General features: G+C 36.7%; 1 protein-coding gene across 2 annotated transcripts in view; it reads left to right on the plus strand.

Moving 5' to 3' along the window:
* Positions 1 to 21,067, plus strand: part of SNAPC1 (small nuclear RNA activating complex polypeptide 1) — a 34,862-nt gene extending 13,795 nt beyond the window's left edge. Inside the window, exons 8-11 of one of the 2 annotated variants that reach the window (XR_002823113.1) lie at positions 3,510 to 3,660; positions 11,493 to 11,538; positions 14,451 to 14,552; positions 19,824 to 19,839. Coding sequence is in view for 1 of the 2 variants with exons in the window: in XM_004370929.2 (XP_004370986.1) it covers positions 3,510 to 3,660; positions 14,451 to 14,552; positions 19,824 to 19,873 (303 nt within the window). In the remaining variant the exon portion in view is untranslated. Of the gene's footprint in view, positions 1 to 3,509; positions 3,661 to 11,492; positions 11,539 to 14,450; positions 14,553 to 19,823 lie in introns of both variants that reach the window. The other variant, XM_004370929.2, reaches the window with a different exon arrangement.
* The last annotated feature ends 1,045 nt before the right edge of the window (positions 21,068 to 22,112 follow it).

Consider the following 22,112-nt stretch of genomic DNA (forward strand, 5'->3'; position numbering starts at 1 on the left):
TCCTTTGCTCCAGGTGGGTTGGGACCTATTGATGCATCTTAGATGGCTGCTCGCAAGCTTTTAAGCAGAACTTAGTCTTATTGTTTCCCCTTTATAAGTGACTATTTGTTTTTCTTAAGCTGCTTTCTCAACATAATACATGTATATAGTTTAAAAAGTTAAAAATACTTTATAGCTTATTAAAATTCAATAGTTCCCACCCCACCTCTATATTTTTAATCTCCAGAGGCGATCACCTTCACCTTTTTTTCTTTTAGCTATTTCTACTGGTATTTACCTGGAATTTTGACACTGTTGTTCTCTGTTTTCTGCTAGCTTCTAGTATTCCTGGTCCTGGAAGCTTTTAGTGTTTCTGTTTATCCCTGGAGTTTTGAAATTTCATGATAACGTAACTTAGTGTAGGCCTTTTTCCTCATTCATTGTCCTTGGCACTCGTGATGGGCGTCCTTTCAGTCGAATAGCCTTCGGTTCTGAGAAATTTTTTGTATTGTTCCTTTGATAATACTTTTGGTTGCATTTTTTTCTTTTTCTTTTATTTTTCTCTTCTATTTTAATCCCTCTATCCATTTTTCTATTTTTAGGGAGATTTCTTAAACATTATCTTCTGAACCATTATGTTGAATTTTTTTATTTTTGCTGATATTTTTTCATTACTAAGAGTTTTGCTTGATCTCTGAATTTTATTTTTTTTAACTTTGAAAATAATTGTATTCTTTTTCTTTTTTCACTGGCTGCAGTACCTTCCTTTATGTCTGTGGAGATATTATAGTTTTTGAAGTTTCCTCCTATTTCCTCAGAGTGCCTTTCTTCTGTTTATTTTGATGACTGTCTTTCATGTTGGTGGCTTTTTTCAAATGTTTGAAGAGCCTCAGATGTCTGTTCATATTTAAGACTGGTCAGGTGAAACATTTTAAACCTCAGTATTTCTTTTTCTTGGATCTAGTCATTTTTACCAGAGAAGAATTTAGGAACACAGGGAATAAGTCAAGCTGCCAGTGTTTTGGAAGCCTACAAAGAGAACCAGCCCTGAGGCTTACCAATCCTTAGGGAGGTTTCACTTAACCCCTTGATTTTCAGTAAGATGCCTCATCCCCATCCTCAGCTATACCCGTTTCCTCAGGCTTAAAGCTTTCTTGGTTTAGCCTCTGCAGAGAGCAAACCTCTTATTTTCTACCGCAGGAGGTCAGTTACTTAGTTTTGAGGCTGAGGAATGGGACACTATTCCCTGTGTAGATTTTCAGCACATCTGCCCCTGTGTTTCGTCACATTTCTGATGACTCCAATTCCTTATCCACTTGGGTCAGTTTGCTTTATACTAATTTCCTAGTGCAGGCAGTTAAGTTTAAGCTTTCTTCATTTTGTTAAGTCAGCTATCACTCACTTTTCGGCTTCAAATTTTTGTTATCTTGTTTACAGCTGTGTTGTTTCCTGTTATCTTTGTTTTTTGGGCTTGTTGTTGTTAGGTGCCATCAAGTCAGTTCCGACATATAGCAGCCCTATGTACAACAAAACGAAACACTGCCTGGCCCTATGTCATCATCATGATCATTGTTATGCTTGAGCTCATTGTTGTAGCCACTGTCAATCTATCTCATTGAGGGTCTTCCTCTTTTTTGCTGACCCTCTACTTTACCAAGCATGATGTCCTTCTCCAGGGACTGGTCCCTCATGATAACATGCCAAAGTATGTGAGACAAAGTGTCAACATCCTTGCTTCTCAGGAGCACTCTGGTTGTACTTCTTCCAAGACCAATTTGTTCGTTCTTCTGGCAGTCCATGGTATATTCAGTAGTCTTCGCCAACACCATAATTCAATGGCATTGATTCTTCCTCAGCCTTCCTTATTGACTGTCCAGCTTTCACAGGATATGAGGCGATTGAAAACACCATGGCTTGGATAAGGTGCACCTTAGTCCTTAAAGTGATGTCTTTGCTTTTTAACACTTAAAGAGATCTTTCACAGCTAATTTTCCCAGTGCAATGTATCTTTTCATTTCTTGACTGCTGCTTCCATAGGTGTTGATTGTGGATCCAAATAAAATGTTTTTTTTTTTTATTTCTTGTCTGTGGGGCTTCATGAAGAAGCATGGATGAAAATATGTGTGTTTAATCCATGTTTTTTCCTGAATTTTTATCATAAATCTAAGAATGGCTTAATTCTGTGGGAAGTTACTGTTATTTTCTAGTTGTAAAAATGAAAAAATAAAAAAATTAAAAGTGACTGTAGATTAGTTACATGTTATTTATTTGCTACAGCAGAGTAAATGGAGTGGAAATATTATTGTGTGAAAGCACCAAAGACAATAAACTAATATATCTCAAATTCTTTTTAACTAGAGCTCTCTTTTCATATTGTAGAGTGGTATTTGATGTTTAATGTTTATCTGAAAGCATTGTGAAATAATTTTTTAAATCATTGAACAATTAAATTACGTTCTCTATAAATGGTTGTGTGTGTCATTACATGGTAGTGATTTTTTTTTTTCTTTATTGAGGTACAATTAACGTACAATGCACGGTAGTTTTTAAAGAATTACTAATATCTGTACTGCATATATGACATTAGCTGAAAACTGCCTTGTTAGTCAGGACTCTTTGGCTTAAGAAAATAAGTGAATTCATTGATGGATATATCTGAAATGTCCTTAGGTAACTGGCCTTAGGCACAGGTATCATTGGGACTGTCCCTTCCTCTTTTACCTCCTGTGTTGATTCCACTTTCTTCATGTGCTATTTGTGACACCTCCAACCTTGCATGTGCCCAGCTCAATGGAAAGAGGAATTTTTCCTTCCTAATAGTTAAAAACAGATTTCCAAAATTGAGTTACATTAGCTATGATTGAGATCACTTGCCCACCCCTGAACATGGTTAATCACAATGACCATGGACATTTGGCTATACATTTGTGCCACATGGCCATACCTGGAGCCAGGGATAAGTAGTTATACTTGAAGTACATGGTAGTGCCCAAGGAAAATAAAAGGTTATTATTAGAAGAAAGGGAGACTAAGTTATTAGGCAGTGAAATACAGTACTTGTCTTCTACATCTCCATTTCCCAACCATGCCAGATAATGGAACAACTGCATTTTTACCCAATATGAGTAGACAGTAATGACAGCTGCAGGGAACTTCTCATGGTGTAAAGATAAGATAGACTGTGTACATGGGACAAGTGGTTGAATTAAGCAAGCCAGTGTGATGGTAGAGTACTTTATGACAAGTATTTCTCTAAATCTGTCCTCATTTAATTGTGTATTTTATCTTTCTTGAATTACTGCATTGGATTGACACAGTGGCTTCAGCAGCGGGCTCAAGCATAACAACAGTTGTGAGAATGGCGCAGGACTGGGCAGTGTTTCGTTCTGCTATACATAGGGTCGCTGTGAGTCAGACATGACTCGATGGTCCCTAACAAAAACAATTACTGCATACATTTCTATTATTTTACTTATCAATTGGATTCATTTTCTGGTTCTTTGTTGTTAATTGGATTTCTAACTCCTTAGGCATCCAAGTCCAGAAGGCATCGTCAAATCAGACTTGACTCTTCTGACTCTGATTCTGCATCTGGTCAAGGACAGATCAAAGCAACTAAGAGAAAAAGAAACAAAGAAGCATTGAAATCAGCAGGAAAGAAGGTGTCCTCCAGAAACAAAGGTAGCTTTTTAAAGTCTTACTGAGATCCAATCAGGGAGAGTGGGTCTTACTTATAACCTCCCCTCATCTTGTTTTCCCTTTTTTAAATGGTTGGGTACTTGTTTTAGTGAGAACCTCCTGAGACTTAATATTAAAAATAAATTCATTCTCTTAAGATTCTTGGGATCTTATTGTTGAAAGGGGCCCTAGGAGTCATATGAAATTCATCATTTCATAGTTGATGAAATTAAGACCGATGCAGATTAATTAGCTTGTTCATAGTGATATAGATAGTTACAGATTTAGCCTAGAATTATCCAGTGCATACTTTATTAGTCATTTTTGTGTGTGAATCAAACTTATGAGTAGAGTAAGGTGGTAAGTTTTATAAACCATATTTCCTTTTGACTGTACTAATTCAGCTGTATACGCTTTTCTTTTGAAATAGTGTATCTGTAAAATTACCTTTGGCATTTGGATCTTAAACTAATGACTATATATTTTAATAGTTTAATTTTTATAAATTACACTAAAGTATATATTCATCATACATAAAGTTGGAATATGATTAGCAGGCTAAGAGGAAAAAAAAAGACATTAGAAACCTTAGTAAACATTTAATACCTAATACGTAACACACTCCTAACTACTGCAGGAGTATATGAAGATAAATTATAGCCTTTTAATGTGTGTGTGTTTTTCTTTATTGAGGCAGTGGGGGAGAATTGAAGCTAAATACCTTTAATATATTTTAGATATTGATTAAATGCCTCAACAGTTGCTGAAAGTGCACAGAGAATTCAGAGGAGGAGATGTACCACATTTTGTGAAGAGCGATCAATAATTCAAAAGAAGAATTTTCTAATTCTTTTCACAAAGCTAGCATGACATCCTTAAGAGAAGTCATTAGACCAGTTTCACTTAAAAGTATTACTGGAAAAATCCTAAGTTATATGTATCAAAAAGAACCCCAAATACAAAGCACCTTGACTGTATTTATCTAGGATGCTAGAATGGTGCAATTTTTAGGACTCTATTCATATAATTTACTATATAAATAGGTTAAAGGGGAAAATGTGCATTCATTTCAGTAGTTACCAAAAAAGACGTTTGATAAAAATCCAGCACTTCACTAGTCATGTTTTATTACTTAATGTATTTATCCAAAGCATTGTTTCACAAATTGTGAAATTAAGGATAGGAGTTGGGATGTATATTTAATGAAAGATAATGGCAGGTATTGTAGCACATCTGAGATTTCTTAATTTATCTGGGATGTCATGGAGGATTTAATCCATGAGAAAAAACAGTATAATAAAATGCAGTCTGAATTTGGATCTTTGATCATAGACTCAATATTCCAGCTTGTCAGCTTTGTAACTCATTGTTGTTAGGTGCCATTGAGTCATTCAAACTGATAGCGAACCTACATACAACAGAATGAAACACTGCCCGGTCCTTCCCCATCCACACAAGCATTGCTATGTTTGAGCCCGTTGTTGCAGCCACTGTGTCAGTCCATCTCCTTGAGAGTCTTCCTCTTTTTTGCTGACCCTGTACTTCACCAGGCATGACGTCCTTCTCCAGGAACTGAAACTGGTCCCTCCTGATAACGTGTCCAAAGTATGTGAGATGAAGTCTTGCCATCCTCGCTTCTCAGGAGCATTCTGGCTGTACTTCTTCCAAGACAGATTTGTTCATTCGTCTGGCAGTCCTTGGTATATTCAGGATTCTTCACCAACAGTATAATTCAGAGGCATCAAATCTTCCGTCTTATTCCTTGTCCAGCTTTCACATACATATGAGATGATTAAAAATACCATGACTTGGGTCAGGTGCACCTTAGGCCTCAAGGTGACATCTTTGCTTTTTAACACTTTAAAGTGGTCTTTTGCAGCAGTTTTGCCCAGTGCAATACGTCATTAGATTTCTTGACTGCTGTTTCTGTGGCTGTTGATTGTGGATCCAAGTAAAATGAAATCCTTGTAACTTCAGTATATTCTCCAGTTATCGTGATGTTGCTTATTGGTCCACTTGTGAGGATTTTTGTTTTCTTTGTTTTAAGATGTAATCCATACTGAAGCCTGTAGTCTTTGATCTTCATCAGTAAGTGCTTCAAGTCTTCTTCACTTTCAGCAGGCAAGGTTGTATCTTCATATTGCAGGTTGAGGTTGTTAATGAGTCTTCCTCCAATCCTGATGCAGTGTTCTTCGTATAGTCCAGTTTCTCGGATTATTTGCTCAGCATACAGATTGAATAAGCCTGCTGAAGGATACAACCCTGATGCACACCTTTCCTGATATTAAACCACGCAGTATCACACTGTTCTGTTAAAATGACTGCCTCCTAGTCTATGTACAGGTTCCACAGAAGCACAATTAAGTGTTCTGGAATTCCCATTCTTCACAATGTTGTCTGTAATTTGTTATGATCCACACAGCTGAATGTGGATCATGTGGAATATGACTTTGCATAGTCAGTAAAACACAACTAAACGTCTTTCTGGTATTCTCAGCTTTCAGCCAAGATCCATCTGACATCAGCAATGATATCCCTGGTCCCATGTCCTTATCTGAATCTGGCTTGAATTTCTGACAGTTACCTGTCCATGTACTGCTGCAACTGTTTTTGAATCATCTTCAGCAGAATTTTACTTGTGTGTGCTATTAATGATACTGTTTGATAATTTCTGCATTCTGTTGCATCACCGTTCTTTGGAATAGGCACAAATATGGATTTCTTCCAGTCAATTGGCCAGGTAGCTGTCTTCCAAATTTCTTGGCATAGATGAGTGAGCGCTTCCAGCATTGCATCCATTTGTTGAAACATCTCAATTGGTATTCCATCAGTTCCTGGAGCCTTGTTTTTCTCCAGTGCCTTCAGTGCAGCTTAGACTTCTTCCTTCAGTACCATTGGTTCTTGATCATATGCTACCTCCTGAAATGGTTGAATGTCAGCCAATTCTTTTTGGTACAGTGACTCTGTATTCCTTCCACTTTCTTTTGTGCTTCCTACATCATTCAATATTTTGCTCATAGAATCCTTCAGTATTATAACTCGAGGTTTGAATTTTTCTTCAGTTCTTTTCAGCTTGAGAAATGCCAAGCATGTTCTTCCCTTTTGGTTTTCTAACTCCAAGTCTTTGCAGATTTCATTATAATGCTTTACTTTGTCTTCTCTAGCCGCCCCTTGAGATCTTCTGTTCAGCTCTTTTACTTCATCATTTCTTCCATTTGCTTTAGCTACTCTACATTCAAGAGCAAGTTTCAGAGTCTCCTCTGACATCCATTTGAGTCTTTTCTTTTTTTCCTGTCTTTTTAATGACTTCTACTTTGTTCATGTATGATGTTCCTGATGTCATTCCACAACTCGTCTGGTCTTTGGTCATTAGTGTTCATTGAGTCAAATCTGTTTTTGAGATGGTCTCTAAATTCAGGTGGGATACACTCAAGGTCATACTTTGTCTCTCGTGGATTTGTTTTAATTTTCTTCAGCTTCAGCTCGAACTTACATATGAGCTATTGATGGTCTGTTCCGCAGTGGGCCTCTGGCCTTGTTCTAACTGATGATACTGAGCTTTTCCATCATCTCTTTCTACAGATGTAGTCGATTTGATCCCTGTGTATTTCATCTGGCGAGATCCACACGTATAGTCACCATTTATGTTGTTGAAAAAGTATTTGTAATGAATAAGTCGTTGGTCTTGCTAAATTCTATCACACGATGTCTGGCATCGTTTCTGTCACCAAGGCCATGTTTTCCAACTACAGATCCTTTTTCTTTGTTTCTAACTTTTGCATTCCAATTACCAATAATTATTAATGCATCTTGATTGCAAGTTTGGTCAATTTCAGACTGCAGATGTTGGTAAAAGTCTTCAATTTCTTCATCTTTGACATTAGTGGTCAGTGTGTAAATTTTAATAATAGTTGTATTAACTGGTCTTCCTTATAGACGTATGGGTAATCCTGTCACTGACAGTGTTGTACTTCAGGATCGATCTTGAAATGTTCTTTTTGTTGATGAATGCGACAACTTTCCTCTTCAGTTTGTTATTCCTAGCATAGTAGACCATAGTTGTCTGTTTCAAAATGGCCAGCACCAGTCCATTTCAGCTCACTAATGCCTAGAATATCGATCTTTATGTGTTCCACTTCATTTTTCATGACTTCCAATTTTCGTAGATTCATACTTTGTACATTTCATGTTCAGATTATTAAAGGATGTTTGCAGCTATTTCTTCTCATTTTGAGTCATGCCACATCAGCAAATGAAGGTCCTGAAAGCTTACTCCCTCCACATCATTTAGGTTGACTCTACTTTGAGGAGGCAGCTCTTCCCCAGTTGTGTTTTGAGTGCCTTCCAATATAGGAGCTCATCTTTTGGCACTATATCAATGTTCCACTGGTTTTTTGTAAGATTTTCACTGGCCAAATTTTTTAGAAGTAGATCACCAGGTCCTTCTGTGTAGTCTGCCTTAGTCTGGAAGCTCCACTGAAACCTGTCCATCATGGATGACCCTGCTGATATTTGAAATACTGGTGGCATAGCTTCCAGCATCACAGCAACATGCAAGCCACCACAGTATGACAAACTGATAGATGTGTGGTGGTTGTAGCTCTTAAGATTTTGTAAATACTCTGAAACAGAGGTAATTTGTTATTCTCTACCTAAATAAAGATCCAAAACCAAAATCAACCTTGTTGCTCTTGAGTTGATTCTGACTCATAGCAACCCTATAGGACAGAGTAGAACTGCCCCCGTAGGGTTTCGAAGGAGCAGCTGGTGGATTCAAACTGGCAATCGTTTGGTTAGCAGCCGAGCTCTTACCCACTGCACCTCTGAATAAAGATCCAAGTCTCTTTAATTAAAAGTTCATTTCCTTAAAGTGGGAAGGTATTTTTGATGCCACAGTCTTTTGAAAAAGATGAGCTTTATATTCCATAAAAGGCAAAAGACCTTGGAAAACCACTTGCAGCACATACGATAATGTTAAAATGTTAAATTTTAGAAGCGCTTTTAAATGAGCTTAGGACATGAACAGGCAATTCAGAAAGCAAAATTAGTCAACATGAATATGAAGGTATATTTAATTAATAATTACATGTAAGTTAAAACATGATTTTGATATCATTTTTTTAGATTGGCAAACATTAAAGATACTGAATACATACTCATTGTCAAAGCGTGAGGAGGTAAGATCTCTGAATTGAAGTTGGAGTGTCAATTGGCACATCCTTTTCAGAGAGTAATTAGTAGTCATCTGTGAAAGTTTTAAATGTGCAAAACCTTTATCAGTTTATTTATTTATATTTTTCTTTAGATGAAGATTTACAGAGCAAATTAGTTTCTCAATAAACAATTAATACACATATTGTTTTGTGAAGTTGGTTGCCAACTCCACGACATGTCAGCACTCTCCCTTTCTTGACCTTGAGTTCCCCATTACCAGCTTTTCCTTCCCCTCCTGCCTTCTCATCTTTGCCCCTGAGCTGGTGTGCCCATTTAGTCTCATTTTTCTTTATGGGCCTGTCTTTTCTTTGGCTGAAGGGTGAACCTCAGGAGTGACTTCAGTACTGAGTTAAAAAGGTATCTGGGGGCTGTACTTTTGGGATTTCTCCAGTCTCTGTCAGACCAGTAAGTCTGGTCTTTTTTTGTGAGAATTTTGTTCTGCATTTTTCTCCAGCTCTGTCCTGGATCCTCATATATATATTGTGATCCCTGTCAGAGCAGTTGGTGGTGGTAGCCAGGCACCATCTGGATATAACCTTTATCAATTTAATTTCTAGGAATTTATCCTTTGAAATTGATAAATACTAAAGGACATTCATTGCAGGATTATTTGAAGTGGCAAAAAATTGTAAACAACTGAAATGTATGACAGTGAATGACAGTTATTAAAAAGAGAGTGCTCCATATATACTGACCTAAAAAGATGTCCACAGTGTATTGGTACATTGTTTAGTGAAAAAGACTTTTTGCAGAAGAACATGATCCTATTTCTGTTAGTAAAAATATGTGTATCCGAAAGCACAATATATATCATTGAAAAAAATCTGTAAGTATATTAACAGTGGTTAACGCTCAGAGATGGGATCTTGAGAAATTTCTACTTTCAAGTCCATGAATTTCTATGATGTTTGAATTTTATATAACTGTGTATTGCTTTAGTGGTCAGAAGAATCTGAAGTTTTTAAAAAATAAAATAAATATTACAATAGTTCTGTTGTTAGGTGCCATCAAGTCAGTTCTGACTCATAGCGACCCCATGTACAAGAGAATGAAACACTGCCCTGTCCTGCGCCATCCTCGCAATCATTATCATGCTTGAGCCCATTGTTGCAGCGACTGTGTCAGTCCATCTCATTGAGGGTCTTCCTCTTTTTCGCTGACCCTCTACTTTACTTAGCATGATGACCTTCTCCAGGGACTGACCCCTCCTGATAACATGTCCAAAGTATGTGAGATGTAGTCTCGCCATCCTTGCTTCTAAGGAGCATTCTGGTTGTACTTCTTCCAAGACAGATTTGTTTGTTCTTTTGGCAGTCCATGGTATATTCAATATTCTTCACCAGTACCACAATTCAAAGGCATCAGTTCTTCTTCGGTCTTCCTTGTTCATTGTCCAGCTTCCACATACGTATGAGATGATTGAAAACACCATGGCTTGGGTCAGACACACCTTATTGCTTAAAGTGACATCTTTGCTTTTTAACAGTTTAAAGAGATCTTTTGCAGCAGATTTACCCAGGGCAATGCGTCTTTTGTTTTCTTGACTGCTGCTTCCATGGGTGTTGATTGTTGATCCAAGTAAAATGAAATCTATGACAATTTCAATCTTTTCTCTGTTTATCATGATGTTGCTTATTAGTCCATTTGTGAGGATTTTTGTTTTCTTTATGTTGAGGTGTAATCCATACTGAAGGCTCTAGTCTTTGATCTAAGAAAAATAAACTAACATGAAAAAAGACAAGGTATCTGGGAAGGATAGAGCCAGGGGTCCATTTTGGCTGGAGTGTAAAGGATGTGTTATGGAGTTATTGTTAATAATGCTAGAAAAATATATTGGGGATTGTATTGTGACTAGGCCTCAAATGTGGAATCAGGAGGTTTAGACTTAATTTGTTAGGCAGAGAGGACTCATGTGAGACTTTTGAGAAAGAAAGTAGCATGATCAAGTTTTCCTTGAAGAAAATCAATCTGGGAGTAGTATGGTAGGTAGGTGGCAACAAACTCAAAGCAGGAACACTAAGTAAAATGCTGTTACAGTAGATCAGGTTTCGAAGTGATGACCACATGGGCAGGTGGTATAGGAGTTAAGGAAGCTGACTAATAAATCTGAGAGTCATTGTATACCTGTAGGTAACTGGATATGGATGCTGATAGAGAGGGATGAGACGTGATACTTAGTACTTAAGTAACTGGGAGAATGTTAGTGCTTTTAACAGAAATAAAGGTGACAGGATGAGGATAGTTGCTGGCATATAAATAGGTGCTCAGTTAATTGATGGTATTAAGTTTGTATTATTTATGCTTCAGCTATACCCGTTCACCATTCCTAGAATCTAACATACACATTCCTGGGATGACATCATTAATAGTAAAATGATGATATAGTGATGAAGATGATGGCAACTTTAATTTATGTAACATTTATGCATTATGTAATGGGGTTGCCATGAGTTGGGAGTGACTCAATGGCAACTGTTTTTGTTCTTTTTTTATTGTGTACCAAATTTTTTTTTCATGTGTCTAAGGTCACCTAGCTAGTAAATAGCAGAGCTCATACTTGAATGAGAGTGTGGCTGAATCCAAACCTGAGTTTTTAACTGCTACACTGTGCTCCTTCTCAGGTAATTGGAAATGTAGATCTGGATCTCAAATTAGACGTGCACTTAAGTAAGTTTATTTATTTATTTTTTTAATTGTACTTCAGGTGAAGGTTTACAGAACAAATAGTTTCTCATGAAACAGTAGTACGCGTATTGTTTTATGACATTGGTTAACAACCCCACGACATGTCAACCTTCTCCATTCTCGACCTTTTTTTTTTCTTTTGGTGAAAATATACACAGCCAAAGGTACACCATTTCAAAAATTTCTACATGCACAGTGCAGTGACATCAACTACGCTCTTCCGATTGTGCTGCTATTCTCACTTTAGCTGAAGGTTTACAGAACAAAATAGTTTCTCATTAAACAGTACACGTTTCCCTGTGACAGTGGTTAACAACCCCACAACACATCCACACTATCCTTACTCAACCTTGGGTTCCCTGTCACCTGCTTTCCTGTCCCCTTCTGCCTTCTGGCCCTTGTCCCTGGACTGCTGTGCCTCATTAGTCTCATTTGGTTTTATGGGGCTGTCCACTCCCACGCTGAACGGTGAACCTCAGAAGTGACTTCACCACTGAGCTAAAAGGGTGTCTGGGGGCCATACTCTCGGGGCTTCTCCAGTCTTCTTTAGGCCAGGGAATCTGGTCTTTTTTTTGTGAGTTAGAATTTTGTTCTACATCCTTCTTCAGCTCTGTCCAGAACCAGTAAGTTTATTCTTAATTGACTTACAGCTACATGTCTAGCAATCATTTGTTTTGACGATGAGCAATGGTTGTTACTGATAATTGCATCCCACATGATCAGCACTGTGCACAGTAAAACTAGCTGTATTATACCTCTGGGAATTAGTTTTGTGGATAACTGAGGTTAATGATTTAAATGTCAAAACTTTACTTTTTAACAATTTAATTATTTTGGTTGGTATTCTAAAATATATTGTATTCTTTGTAGGTTTTTTGCTTTCTACAATGTGCATTTATCATTTTTATAATTAGGAAAATACTAAAATAAATTGTATTTCATGTGCTCCCATTTTCTTAAACAATGTATCCTAAATATAATTTGATTTTCTCTTGATGATGCAGGGTTATCGTCATGAGCATATTATTTTAGTGGATTTTATGATATAATGGTAATATCAGATATCTCAAGTGGTGGGGGGTAGTTTATCTTTATAATAAATGGCTTTATGCTGGAGTATTTTGACAGTTCTTATGTCTTTTTAAAATGAAATAGTTTTTCTGTCTCATTTGCTATTTGTAGTTGTCTTCTTTCCGTCCTCAGTATACAGACTTGGAGCAATTTTTTGTCCTTTTGCTGCTTCTAACCTGTAATAGTCTAGGAAACTGGTTGACCGTTCATTTCAACTTTATGCACAATAAATGCAACTAGGTTCTGGATAAAAGCTTTAACACACCTGTGACCAGAGTTCATGAGCTTTATTTAATATGTGGACTTTGAGGTTTAACGTCCCAAAGTTTTGTGCTTTCACTTCTTTGCTCCTGCCTGCATTCTACATGGCTAAGGCATTGTATTTGGTTTTAAGAGCTATTAAAGAACATTGTTTTTTATTCTTTTAAATTAATTTAATATAGAAATAAATCTCTAAAATACAGTTAATTGTCATGAAGCTTTGTTTCTCAAATGTCAGTTTTTAACTTAGAAATCTTTCTCTTGACATTGTTGGATAGATTCTGTTAGATTGTAAATATGGGTTTAAAAAAATCATTAATAATTGATGTGGATGGACATGGCTAAAAGACTGTGAAGAACAATATTAGTAATTTTGGGTAGATGGCATTAATTATAATTTTGTGAACAACTAAAAAAAATTACAGGTACAAAGTCTAAAAAAAGACATGATTAGGTATAAATATTTCTTAAAAGATTATCATCTCAGAGATTTAAAAAATATCATTGTATTTAATACATAGGACTTACAAGTAAAAGTCAAATACTATTTTAATGACTCAACAGGAAATTGGCATTACTGTATTGTTTCAATTGTGTTTAAAATGGAAGCCTATTGCTATAGTTTACTCAGCTCCATCTTGGCGTACTCTATTAATCCCATAAACTCTGCAACCCAATAAGATCCCAGTGTATCCATGTTCAGAGGAGAAAGCGTAAACTCATTTTCATTTAACTTGCTGCCTCCTGTGCTGACAGGTACTTATTAACACATCTACTTTATGAAATACTGTGTGAATAGTTGAAAATAGTTGAAACCATATGCCAGGCACTTTTCCAGTTGTGCTGGGGTACATCAAGTAAACAAACCAAAATCTACCCTTGTGGAACTTGTATTGTGGAGAAGAATAAAGCAGCATAAAGAATAGAGAGAGACTGGGGGTAGTGTTGCTGTTGGGACATGAAAGTTCTGTGCTAAATAGAATCTGATGTCACAATGGTATTTGGTAAATTTGGTTAGTATATTTCTTCAGGCAACAAGAGATTGATATAGAAAATCTCCAGTATTTTTGAAAACAGAAAATCGGTAGCAAATTATGACTAGAGAAATGCATCTTGTAGAACACATCTTGTGACAAGAAGGTATGTCTGCATTCAGAAACAAGGCTATTAAATTTAAAATTATATTTGTGATTAATTAATTCAGTAAGAAGTAACAAACATTGTTCCCTGCTGTCTGCAGATATAACCCCTTTGATATGTGGTAGAGATTGAATAAGGTATTTGTGTTTGGCTAATTTTGTTTCTTCCCTTTTTCTCATTTTTCTTTAGTGTGAAAATTGGTGACTAAAGTTTTCAAAGCTTGGATTCAAATATATTAATACTTTTTAAAAAAGATAATGTTCTAAAATGCATATTCCTGTTGGCCATTACAATTTTAGTGTTTAGCATAAATACCTGATTTTTATGTTACAGTAATAATGACATTTTTTATTTGTGTAAAAAGTTTTCTTAAAGGTTATATTCTTCATTTTCATATTAAATCATTATCTAAATATTTCCAGGTGACATGCAGAATGTAAATAAAGAAGATAAATCTTTAAGTCTGAGTATGCCTGTAATTACAGAAGAAGAGGAAGAGCAGAATGAAACTTTTAGTAAAAGAGGTACGGATGAAACTTTGTCAAACTACTGAAAGAAACATGGTTTAGATCCTTTGAAGGGCATAACAGTTGGCTGTGTGTTTCTGTGATTCTTTATAATTGGCACATTGGAGAATTTTAGTATTAATCATAGCATTAATCATAACACTTAAAAGTGAATGGTAATACAATAAATGAATGGATGTGGGGGCAGGGGTAGAGGTGAGAGATGAAGGATAGGATAATACTGTTATCAGTAAATGAATATCCCTATTCATGGGAATGTTTATAATATATTCCCATCAAGTGACAAGGTTTACAAAATATGTATTTCTGGATATAAATTTAAAAGTAAGACGTTTTATTATAAAAAATGCTTATTTTAAATTTTAATAAATGTAAAATTTTCACCTATGAAATGATGTTTGTAACTAAATAGTGGCATATTAAACAACATGAATTAAAATAGTTTTACTTTGTAATGTTGTAGTTTTAATAATTTGTAGTAGTTATTAAACAACAGTTTATTATCTGCTATAACAATTATACTATTGCTGAGAATAAGTTATATTTAACAAGGTAGGCTTGATGATTGGTAATCTATCAGTAATAATGAGTGTAATGTGTATTAATATTAAGAAAAAGGCCTGACTGTTCTTTTCATTCATTCGACAAGCATTTATTGCCTACCGTGTATCAAGGAGCCCTGGTGGTGCTGTGGTTAAGAGCTTGGCTGCTAACCAAAAGGTCAGCAGTTTGAATCCACTAGCTGCTCCTTGAAAACCCTATGTGGCAGTTCTGCTCTGTCCTACAGGGTCACTATGAGTAGGAGTTGACTCGACGGCAACAGATTAGGTTTTGGTTAGGTACCGTGTATCAAGCACTTAACTAGGTACATTTGATATTCTTTAATATATCTTTACTTCCCACCCCCAAACACATGCATAGTCCCCACCCCCCACCTTCCCAATATACCTATTTTAGTTAAATCAGTATTCAGCATTTACAGAATGCTATTGAAATGCGTCTGTCAGTTTGTCATACTGTGGTGGCTTGCATATTGCTGTGATTCTGGAAGCTATGCCACCAGTATTTCAAATACCAACAGGGTCACCCGTAGTGGACAGGTTTCAGCTGAGCTTCCAGACTAAGAGACACTAGGAAGAAGGACCTGGCAGTCTACTTCTGAAAAAATTGGCTAGTGAAAACCTTATGAGTAGCAGCAGAACATTGTCTGATATAGTTCCAGAAGATGAGCCCCTCAGACTGGAAGGCACTCAAAATATGACTGGGGAATAGCTGGCTCCTCAAAGTAGAGTTGACCTTAATGACATGGTTGGAGTCAAGCTTTTGGGACCTTCATTTGGTGATGTAGCATGACTCAAAATGAAAAGAAACAGCTACAAACATCCATTAACCATAAGAATGTGGAATGTACAAAGCATGAATATAGGAGAATTGAAAGTCGTCCAAAATGAAATGGAACTCATAAACATTGATAACCTAGGTGTTAGTGAACTGAAATGGAATGGTATTGGCCATTTTGAACTGGATGATCTTATGGTCTGCTATGCCGGGAATGACAACCTGAAGAGCAATGGCATTGCGTTCATCATCAAAAAGAACATTTCAAGATCTATCCTTAAGTATAACACTGTCAGTGATAGAATAATATCCATATGCTTACAACGAAGACCAGTTAATATGAGTATTATTCAAATTTACTCACCAACCACAAAGGCCAAAGATGAAGAAATTGAAGATTTTTACCAACTTCTGCAGTCTAAAATTGATCAAACATGGAATCAAGATGCATTGATAATTACTGGTGATTGGAATGCGAAATTTGGAAACAAAGGAGAAGGAACAGTAGTTGGAAAATATGGCCTTGGTGATAAAAACAATGCCAGAGATTGCATGATGGAATTTTGCAAGACCAATGACTTTTTCATTGCAGATACCTTTTTTCAACAACATAAACGGTGACTGTACATGTGGACCTTGCCAGGTGGAATACACAGGAATCAAATTGACTACATATGTGGAAAGAGATGATGGAAAAGCTCAGTATCATCTGTGAGAACAAGGCCAGGGGCTGACTGTGTAACAGACCATCAATTGGTGATATGCAAGTTCAGGTTGAAGCTGAAGAAAATTAGAGCAAGTCCACAAGAGCCAAAGTATGACCTTGAGTATATTCCACCTGAATTTAGAGACCATCTGAAGAATAGATTTGACTCATTAAACACTAATGACTGAAGACCAGATGAGTTGTGGAATGACATCAAGGACATCATACGTGACGAAATCAAGAGGTCATTAAAAAGACAGGAAAGAAAGAAAAGACCAAAGTGGATGTCAGAAGAAACTCTGAAACTTGCTCTTGAACGTAGAGTAGCTAAAGCAAATGGAAGAAATGGTGAAGTAAAAGAGCTGAACAGTAGATTTCAGAAGGTGGCTTGGAAAGACAAAGTATAATGAAATGTGCAAAGACCTGGAGTTAGAAAACCAAAAGGGAAGAACATGCTTGGCATTTCTCATGCTAAAGAACTGAAGAGAAAATTCAAGACTCGAGGTGCGATATTGAAGGATTCTATGGGGAAAATATTAAATGACGCAGGAAGTATTAAAAACAGATGGAAGGAATACACAGAGCACTGTGCCAAAAAGAACTGGTCGACCTTCAGACATTTCAAGAGGTAGCATACGATCAAGAACCGGTGGTACTGAAGGAAGAAGTCAAGCTGCACTGAAGGCATTGGTGAAAAACAAGGCTCCAGGAATTGATGGAATACCAATTGAGATATTTCAACAAATGGATGCAGCACTGGAAGCACTCACTTGTCTGTGCCAAGTAATTTGCCAACCAACCGGAAGAGATCCATATTTTTACCCATTCCAAAGAAAGGTTATCCAACAGAATGTGGAAATTATCAAACAACATCATTTATATCATACGCAAGTAAAATTTTGCTGAAGATCATTCAAAAGTGGTTGCAAAACTACACAGACAGGGAACTACCAGAAGTTCAAGCTGGTTTCAGAAGAGGACGTGCAACCAGGGATATCATTGCTGATGTCAGATGGATCTTGGCTGAAAGCAGAGAATAGCAGAAAGATGTTTACCTGTGTTTTATTGACTATGTAAAGGCATTTGACTGCATGGATCATAACAAATTATGAATAAAATTGTGAAGAATGGGAATTCCAGAACACTTAATTGTGTTTCTGTGGAACCTGTACACAGACCAGGAGGCAGTCGTTCGAACAGAACAGTGTGCTACTGGGTGGTTTAATATCAGGAAAGGTGTGCATCAGGGTTCTGTCCTTCATCATACTTATTCAATCTGTATGCTGAGCAGATAATCCAAGAAACTGGACTATATGAAGAACACTGCATCAGGATCGGAGGAAGACTCATTAACAACCTGAAGTCTGCAGATGACACACCTTGCTTGCTGAAAAGGACTTGAAGCACTGGTGAAGATCAAAGACTAAAACCTTCAGTATGGATTGCACCTTAAAATAAAGAAAACAAAAATCCTCACAACTGGACCAATAAGCAACCCTCATAATAAATGGAGAAAAGATTGAAGTTGTCAAGGATTTCATTTTACTTGAATCAACAATCAATGCCCATGGAAGCAGCAGTCAAGAAATCAGAAGACGCACTGCATTGGGCAAATCCGCTGCAAAGACCACTTTAAAGTGTTAAAAAGCAAAGATGTCACTTTAAGGACTAAGGTGCACCTTGACCCAAGCCATAATATTTTCACTTTCCTCATATGCATGTGAAAGTTGGACAATGAAGAAGGAAGACCAAAGAAGAATTGATGCCTTTGAATTATGGCGTTGGCAAAGAATATTGAATATACCTTGAACTGCCAGAAGAATAAACGAATCTGTCTTGGAGGAAGTACAGCCAGAATGCCCATTAGAAGCGCAGATGGTGAGACTACATCTCATATGCTTTGGACATGTTATCAGGAGGGACCGGTCCCTGGAGAAGGACATCATGTTTGGTAAAGTAGAGGATCAGGGAAAAAGAGGAAGACCCTCAGTAAGATTAACTGACACAGTGGCTGCAACAGTGGGTTCAAGCATAGCAACAATTGTGAGGATGGCACAGGACTGGGCAGTGTTTCGTTCTGTTGTACATAGGGTCACTATGAGTCGGAACTGACTCAATGACACCTAACAACAACATTGACAACAGGGCCATGTAGTATACTATGATTCGTCCTTTTATCTGCACATTTTTTTTCATAGAGTCAATAATGTTTTTTGCTTTTTTAATTCATTTGTTTATTCTTCCTAGGTATTTATCACTAATTTATCCCCAAACTCTTCCTCAGTTATGTAAATCTCTTCTCAGTTCTCAAGCATATTAGGTATTCTGTTAGTTTCATCTTGTTAAAAAAGTCTCTCCCAGACCTCTAAACTGCTTTAATCTGGACAGTTTGTTCTCTTGGTCTGCTACGTTCTTTATCCTGGTTACTGCTTTCTCAAGGAATCTGTTTTCTTTTTCTTCTCAATTTTTCCTCATCTTTTTCCTTTTCCTGCTGTTCCTCTTTTGTTTTTTGTTGTTGGGGAGTTTTTCTCTCCTTCACATCTTTCATAATTTTCATGTTTTTGTCTCTTTTGTTACTTTTTTTTAATGTTTAATAACTTACATTCACAGCTGTTTCCAGATGAGCACTTTTTGAGTGTTGGTTATGTCAATTGCTGTAGTAGCCTGAAGGATGTATGGTACTAGTGCTTTGGATTATGTTTTCAGACTAAATTGACATGAAATTGAAATCTTAGTAATTTACTTCATCTCTCTTAGCAGTGGTCTAGATACCTTTCATATCTGGCACACTTGTAGAGAGGACATACCATATGAAACAATTTCAAAGTAGCTTATTAAGTAGAATTTAGGATGACAAAGATTCATATGGAAACCCTGGTGGCTTAGTGGTTAAGAGCTATGGCTGCTGACCAAAAGGTCAGCAGTTCGAAACCACCAGGTGCTCCTTGGAAACTGTATGGGACAGTTCTGCTCTGTCCTATAAGGTCACTGTGAGTTGGAATCGACTTGATGGCAACGGGTTTTGTTTTTTTTTTTAAGATCCATATTAGGAAGTTTTAAACTTTAATCTCATTTTGAAGGAAAAAGGCATGTATATGGTCATGTTTAAGGTTCTTACGGGATCTTTGCTGTTATACCAATTAAACATCTATATAGTTTAAATGTGTATTGTTAACTAAGTACTATTTTTGTATCTAACAGACTTCTAAATTTTATGTCTTTAGAGTTCACCGTACCTAAGAGAAGAACACTGAATAAAGTACCTGGTATATAAAGTTTTTAATTTTGAGCTGTCTGCCAAAAGATGCACATTTGATGTATTGAACAGGAAGACCACCAGTATTAAAAATAATTATTCTGGGAAGCTCTAGGTTATTTCTTTGAAATGGTAATATCTTTCCACCGTTTTAGAATAAAGGTGCAGAAAAATTAAAGTAAGAATTTACTCTGAAATTTAATTTTAACATTTTCTTTTATAAAACCTGCATAAATTGAGATAAAATTTGGATTTAGAATGTAATAGAAGTCCTGTTAATTGAAGACTGTTATTCTGTAACTTTTTGTGATATTATAGACCTACTTGTCACTTACTATCTTGTTATCTGACGTTTCACATTTACAACAACTTTCAAAAAATTCTCAGGCTGTGCCTCTGATGGTCTGGGCCCCATGCGGGGCTGCGGCTAGGCCCTCTAGGGTAACCTCTGCGGGCCATCCTGAACGATACATGGGAGGCAGCAGAGGAAGGATGAGTAGGGTCTGCGCCCAGGGTGGCAGAGGGAGGCAGTGGGTAGCGGGCAACCCTCCACCACAACCACTCCCAACCCCTGCGGGCACCCGATGGGCAGTGAGTGACTGGAGGACACCAGCGCCAAAGATGGGGCACGGCCCTTGACTCTCGCTTAACGCTGATTTCACATAACGACCTGTTCTTTGGATCTTAACCATGTCGATAAGTGAGGAGTAAATGTACTGTGTTAGTACAGTTTTAATAATACTAACTGCCATTTTATTTAAAATCTTTTTACTTGAAATATTGTTATTACATGTAAGTAGCTAATTATTTTGTGTCTATAATTTGGTAATGGATTTGTTCATGATGTATATTTACTATTTTGGATGTTTGTTATGGTGAAGTGCAATAAAGCTTTTGCCTTATTTGCTTTATATATTAAACTTACATGATTGATAAATTATTTGATAACTTAGGAAGTTCATAACTCAGTTTCTGTTTTTGTAATCAATTGAATATTCTTTAGTGCTTGTTTTAAAACTCCTTTTAGTCTGACGTGTATGTGAGACGGTATATGTGTATGTGTGGATATATGTATGTATGTGTGCATATACACACATATATGACTGAACAGTACATTGTTTAAGTACAGTATTTAAATGCAGATTATTTTTTTTTACAACTAACATGTACTGAATTACTCAAAATTCCCATTAGATAAATTTGATTAAATATGGCAGATACCCTTCTAAATTCTCTTTTTATTATTATTTTTTTTATTGTTGTAGTTTAAATGAAGTTTACATTTCAAGTTAGTCTCCCATACAAAAATTTATACATACATTGTTATGTAACCCTAATTGCTCTCCCTATGCCGTGACAGCACACTCCTCCTTTCCACCCTGATTCCCCATGTCCATTCAGCCAGCTCCTAACCCTCTCTGCCTTCCCATCTCACCTCTGGACAGAAGCTGCCCATTTAGTCTCTTGTATCTACTTGAGCTAAGAGGCACATTCCTTATGAGTATCACTTTATGTCCCACAGTCCAGTCAAATCCCTGTCTGAAGAGTTGGCCTCGGAAATTGTTTTAGTTGTGGGCTGATAGAGAATCCAGGGGCCATGCTTTCCGGGGTTCCTCCAGTCTCAGACCATTAAGTCTGTTCTTCTTACTAGAATTTGAGTTCTGCACCCCACCTTTCTCCTGCTCCATCTGGGACTCTCTGTTGTTTTCCCTGTCAGGGCGGTCATTGGTGGTAGCCAGGTAAATGCAGATTATTTCTAATAAAAGCTTTTAGAGTGGTAGTATAAATTCCAAAATGTGTTTATAGAATAGAATACTTGGTACTTAGAAAAAAATTCTGTAGCTTCATGAATATGGCTTTCTGTTTCGTATGCCAGACATCTAAATAGAGTTTGAGTTGTGTCGTCTGAATTGCTGCCAGTAGTATACCATCTCCATATCATGTGGTTGGCTCAACCTATCATACAGTTCGTTATTCTCAAACTTGTTTTCCATCACTGTATTGTTCAGGGATTTAAAATCTGGATTGAAGACTAAATCCAAATCTACAAATATCCTGTGAGTGAAAATGTGTGATATCTATCTATATATATATGATCTTTTAAAATCAGTATACAAATGCTAATCTGAATTAACTCTCATTTGTTAGAAACCATGCTATCAAAGTAAGTACTAAAAGCAATTGTTTCCCTTGACTAACTCTGAATGTTTTTGCTAATAGGTCAGTTTTCATAACGTGGACGCTGGGCAGAGCTTCT

The sequence above is a fragment of the Trichechus manatus genome, unplaced genomic scaffold (assembly GCF_000243295.1).
Source record: "Trichechus manatus latirostris isolate Lorelei unplaced genomic scaffold, TriManLat1.0 scaffold00010, whole genome shotgun sequence".
Taxonomy (NCBI): Eukaryota; Metazoa; Chordata; class Mammalia; order Sirenia; family Trichechidae; genus Trichechus; species Trichechus manatus.